Below are 5342 nucleotides of genomic sequence, written 5' to 3'. Positions count from 1 at the left end.
TCAGGCAGGACTTGCCCTTGGTGAAGCCATGCTGGCTGTCTCAAATTGCCTCCCTGTCCTCCATGTGCCTTAGCACAGCTCCTAGGAGGATCTGTTCCAGGCACAGAGGTGAGGCTGACAGATCAGTATTTCCCAGGGTCCTCCTTGCTACTGTTTTTAAAAATGGGTGCAATGTTTCCCTTTTTCCAGTCTGCAGGGACTTCACCTGACTGCCAGGACTTTTCACGTATCATGGACAATGCCTTAGCAGCTACATCAGCCAATTCCCTCAGGAGTCTATGATGCATTTTGTCAGGTCCCACAGACTTGTGCATGTTCAGTTTACTCAGGTGGTCTGAAACCTGATCTTCTCTTACAGTGGGAGGGACTTTGCTCCTCCAGTCCCCATCTTGCAGTCCATCCCCTCAAGTGAAGACTGCAGCAAACAAGCCATTGGGTACCTCAGCCTTCTGCTCATCTGTTGCTAACAACCTGCCAGTCTTGCTCAGCAAGGCGGGTTCGCTTTCTCTGACCTTCCTTTTCTGGCTGACACACCTGTAGAAGCCCATCTGATTATTCTTTGCATCGCTTGCCAAGTTCACCTCCAGCCACGCCTTGGCCTTCCTGACCCCACCCGTCCACAACTGGGCAGCGTCCCTGTACTCATCCCAGGATCCCTGTCCCTGCTTCCCCTGCCTGTGCAGTTCCTTCTTGCCCTTTAGTTTGCCCAGCAGGTCTCCACTCAGCCATGCTGGTCTCTTGCCTTCCTTTCCTATTTCTTACACCTGGGGATCAAGAGCTCTTGTGGTCTATGGAAAGCGTCCTTAAAGATCTGCCAGCTCTCTTCTGCTCCCTTACCCCTGAGGGCAGTTTCCCAGGGGGTCCTACTGACTAACTCCTTGAAGAGCTGGAAGTTTGCTTTCCTAAACTTCAGGCTCCTGACTTCACTCTTTGCCTGCTCCATATCCCTCAGGACTGCAAACTCCACCAGTGTATGATCACTGCAGCCCAGGCTGCCTCCAGTCTTGATCTCACCAATTAGGTTCCTTGCACTGGTGACCAACAGGTCCAGTATGGCATCTGCTCTAGTAGGGCTGTCTGTTACCTGACTTAGGAAGTTATCCTCCATGCACTCCAGGAGTCTCCTGGATTGCCTACCGCCTGCTGTGCTACTTTTCCAGCAGATGTTGGAACACGCCCCTGTTTTAAAGAATCTTGAACTGTAAAAAGATGAAAAAAACCACTCACTGCTAAAATTATCATGTTTCTTTCATATATTTCTGCTAGACTGAAACTTGAGACAAAATGTAACAAATATCACAAGGCATCTGTTGCAAAAAAAACCTCGTGACAAATTTTCCAGTAACTCCTTTTCTTCTGAACTGTTGAGGATCTCACAGAGAAAAGACAGAGCTACTAGATGCTGAGTATTTTTTGGCTGTGGTGATAAAAATCTAAATCAGAAACAGTTGCTCCAAATAGACAGTAGTGTTAAAAAAGAGAAATACAGGAATGATGTGAGCATAACTGTGACTTTGGTATTTATATGTATCTTGGCATATGCTATCACTTGGCACTTCATGAATGTGGGAGATATTCCTATGATTAAACACAAATTTATGTACTTTGTTCTAATGTTTGATATCATGGGATAATATTGGATACTATACCTTGCACAAATATGTAAATACTTGGGCCTTCATGTAGATTAAAAAAAATTTTATTTGGTTTTAGCTTTAAAAACTGCCTCTTTCAAAACCAACAATATAAAATCAGTTCTATATTATATTTCCTTCTGTTGGAACATAAATCAAGTTTTTAACTACAAAATGGCTATTCAGGACTCTAAATTACGAAGGTAAGCTTCTCAACAGTCCCTCAAAAACCATACCCCTAAAAATGGTATTTTCCACCAGGAAGCTGATGCTTTGGCTGATGCTGAGGAAAGATGTGACCAGCTCATCAAAACCAAAATCCAGCTGGAAGCTAAAGTTAAAGAGGTGACTGAAAGGGCTGAGGATGAGGAGGAAATTAATGCCGAGCTGACAGCCAAGAAGAGAAAACTGGAGGATGAATGTTCAGAGCTGAAGAAAGATATTGACGACCTCGAGTTAACATTGGCCAAAGTGGAGAAGGAAAAGCATGCCACTGAAAACAAGGTATGAGGCAGAAGATGTCACTCTCACAGAAAAGACTTCTGTTTTGCTGTAGGGTATAAAGTTTTAAGCAACTTTTTTTATCTGCACTTGCTCCTTTCTTCCCAAAGGTGAAAAACCTCACAGAGGAGATGGCAGCCCTGGATGAGACAATTGTGAAGCTGACAAAAGAGAAGAAAGCCCTCCAGGAGGCCCATCAGCAGACCCTGGATGACCTGCAGGCAGAAGAGGACAAAGTCAATACGCTGACCAAAGCCAAGACCAAGCTGGAGCAGCAAGTGGACGATGTAAGCACACGGGCATACAGCAAGACCAGGGCAGGTATGGAGTTAGACCCGGCTGGTAGAGCACTGATGGTCTTGCTCTTTGTAGCTGGAAGGGTCCCTGGAGCAAGAGAAGAAGCTGCGCATGGACCTTGAGCGAGCTAAGAGGAAACTCGAAGGAGACCTGAAGCTGGCAAATGATAGTATAATGGATTTGGAAAACGATAAGCAGCAGCTGGATGAGAAACTGAAGAAGTAAGCGTGGCCGTGGGGCACCGGAGTGCTGGGCTGGTGCACTTGTCTTTTTCCTTTGAGCTCTAACGTGCTTTGCTTTGCCCAAAGGAAAGACTTTGAAATCAGCCAGATCCAGAGCAAAATCGAGGATGAGCAACTTCTGGGCATGCAATTACAGAAGAAGATCAAGGAGCTGCAGGCAAGCCTCTGTTCCTTTTCTTTCACCCAGACACAGGTCAGGTAGGAGGAGGGCATGGGTGTGAAGGGTCCCTGATGTTCCCCAGGCTCGTATTGAGGAGCTGGAGGAGGAAATTGAGGCAGAGCGAACCTCTCGGGCAAAAGCAGAGAAGCATCGGGCCGACCTCTCGAGGGAGCTAGAGGAGATCAGCGAGCGCCTGGAGGAAGCCGGCGGGGCTACCGCGGCTCAGATTGAGATGAACAAGAAGCGTGAGGCAGAATTTCAGAAGATGCGCCGTGACCTTGAAGAGGCCACGCTGCAGCACGAAGCCACGGCTGCCACCCTGCGGAAGAAGCATGCGGACAGCACAGCTGAGCTTGGGGAGCAGATCGACAACCTGCAGCGAGTGAAGCAGAAGCTGGAGAAGGAGAAGAGTGAGCTGAAGATGGAGATTGACGACTTGGCCAGTAACATGGAGTCTGTCTCCAAAGCCAAGGTACATAAATACCTTTATTAATAATTTGAAAACAATGTGATATTTGTGTTTAATCTTATCTTTTTTAACTATTATCATGTTATAATATAACTGTTCTCTCTAAGTCTAATATATAGAACTGTAGGCATATGCACATAGTCCCCAGATACTGGGGACTGCACCTCTAGACACATTTTCCTACTGTTACTAAGGCAGAATTGAGGTATTAACTGTTTTCTTATGTGTGATTGACACCTAGGCAAACCTGGAGAAGATGTGCCGCACACTGGAAGACCAACTAAGTGAATTTAAAACAAAGGAGGAGCAGAATCAGCGCATGATCAGTGATCTCAATGCTCAAAGAGCTCGTCTGCAGACAGAATCTGGTACATCAATTTCATCTCTAGTTTGGAAACAGGAGTACACCCTGAATGACTCTTGTGGATGTTGAAATATTTTTTTAATTACAAACTTCCAGGTGAATATGCACGCCAGGTGGAGGAAAAAGATGCTTTAATTTCTCAGCTTTCTAGAGGGAAACAAGCTTTCACCCAGCAGATTGAAGAATTGAAGCGGCAGCTAGAGGAAGAGATAAAGGTGAACATATTTCATGTTACATATTAAATAAATATTTTAAATCACATCGTTTTTGATGAAGTGTTTAAGGATTCAAAAGGCCATCTAATTAAATTTCAAGAAGTCCCATTAGGTCATGCAATCTAGGCCATGTCAGTGCAGGTCTCCCAGCATTTTGCAGTATATCAGGCTCTGGCTTTTGTTTTTTTCATGCAGTCAGTTAATCACTATTTTTCTGGGATATATTGCAGTGTCTAAGTGCCAGTAAGAGAAAATTTCCCAGGATACATCTACTACTTATTGCAACGTTTTTATCACCAGGCCAAGAATGCCCTGGCCCATGGCTTGCAATCGCCTCGCCATGACTGTGACTTGCTCCGGGAACAATACGAGGAGGAGCAGGAAGCCAAGAGTGAGCTGCAGCGTGCCCTGTCCAAGGCCAACAGCGAAGTGGCTCAGTGGAGAACCAAATACGAGACGGACGCTATTCAGCGCACGGAGGAGCTGGAGGAGGCCAAGTATGTGGGGAATGTGGGGAAGGCTGGCAGAAACCAGTAACAGAAATTTGAAGAGACCACTGAGATACTGAAAGGTGAAAACCTAGTAGCAGGTTGGAGAGGAGTTATACGAAAGAGAAATACGTACTATGTAGGCTGTGGTTCTGAAAAGCAAAAGGCAATGTATGGTGTGAGAAGAGGGCAGAGGGCAGAGGGGTAGCTAAACCGTGGGGAAAGAAAAAGTGAAGAAAAACTACTGTATGGGATAAGCTCTGCAATGTGTTCATGGGGACCAAGTACTGCAAAGTACCTCAGTACTGTGGTGAAAATGAAAAATCAATGTCCATTTTAGGCCCCAATTATGAGCTGTGCTTACCACCTTCCAGGAAGAAGTGAAGCTGGCACAGCGGCTGCAGGATGCAGAGGAACACGTCGAAGCCGTCAATGCCAAATGCGCTTCCCTGGAAAAGACAAAGCAGAGGCTGCAGAATGAGGTGGAGGACCTGATGATTGACGTGGAGCGATCGAATGCTGCCTGCGCAGCTCTGGATAAGAAGCAGAAGAACTTTGACAAGGTCTTTTGGGCTGCAGCCCTGGGGTTCCTGGGCAGAGCGTGCCCTCCTGCTTGCCACATGCATGCTGAGGTCCTGTTTGTCTTCAGATCCTGGCAGAGTGGAAGCAGAAGTACGAGGAAACGCAGGCTGAGCTGGAAGCCTCCCAGAAGGAGTCTCGCTCTCTCAGCACGGAGCTGTTTAAGATGAAGAACGCCTATGAGGAGTCCCTGGACCACCTGGAAACGCTGAAGCGTGAGAACAAGAACCTGCAGCGTAAGTGCCTGGCCCCGCCCCGTGGCTGGCCTTCCTCTCTACCCGCCACTACGTACCGCTCCACATGGGTCTGTGCCTGCAGGTCGGCAAAGATGCTCGTCAACCTGGTGTGGCAGAGCCCGTCCTGTTCTGCTCTGTGCCTGACCATGCCATTGCC

At 47.0% G+C, this 5342-nt stretch overlaps 1 protein-coding gene across 1 annotated transcript in view; it reads left to right on the top strand.

Annotated features, from left to right (window-relative positions):
- The window catches only part of LOC104622932 (myosin heavy chain, skeletal muscle, adult), a gene marked incomplete at its 3' end in the record, with an annotated part of 16761 nt that extends 11576 nt beyond the window's left edge, over positions 1-5185 (top strand). The window contains exons 22-31 of the mRNA XM_010289860.1: positions 1896-2138; positions 2246-2422; positions 2508-2653; positions 2741-2831; positions 2917-3306; positions 3545-3671; positions 3764-3882; positions 4183-4383; positions 4745-4933; positions 5020-5185. Of these exons, the coding sequence (XP_010288162.1) occupies positions 1896-2138; positions 2246-2422; positions 2508-2653; positions 2741-2831; positions 2917-3306; positions 3545-3671; positions 3764-3882; positions 4183-4383; positions 4745-4933; positions 5020-5185 (1849 nt within the window). The remainder of the gene's footprint in view (positions 1-1895; positions 2139-2245; positions 2423-2507; positions 2654-2740; positions 2832-2916; positions 3307-3544; positions 3672-3763; positions 3883-4182; positions 4384-4744; positions 4934-5019) is intronic.
- Between the last annotated feature and the right edge of the window lie 157 nt (positions 5186-5342).

The sequence above is a fragment of the Phaethon lepturus genome, unplaced genomic scaffold, assembly GCF_000687285.1.
Source record: "Phaethon lepturus isolate BGI_N335 unplaced genomic scaffold, ASM68728v1 scaffold3396, whole genome shotgun sequence".
In the NCBI taxonomy this organism is placed as follows: Eukaryota; Metazoa; Chordata; class Aves; order Phaethontiformes; family Phaethontidae; genus Phaethon; species Phaethon lepturus.
Note: the sequence above shows the minus strand (reverse complement) of the source record. Positions and strands in the feature narration are given on the sequence as shown.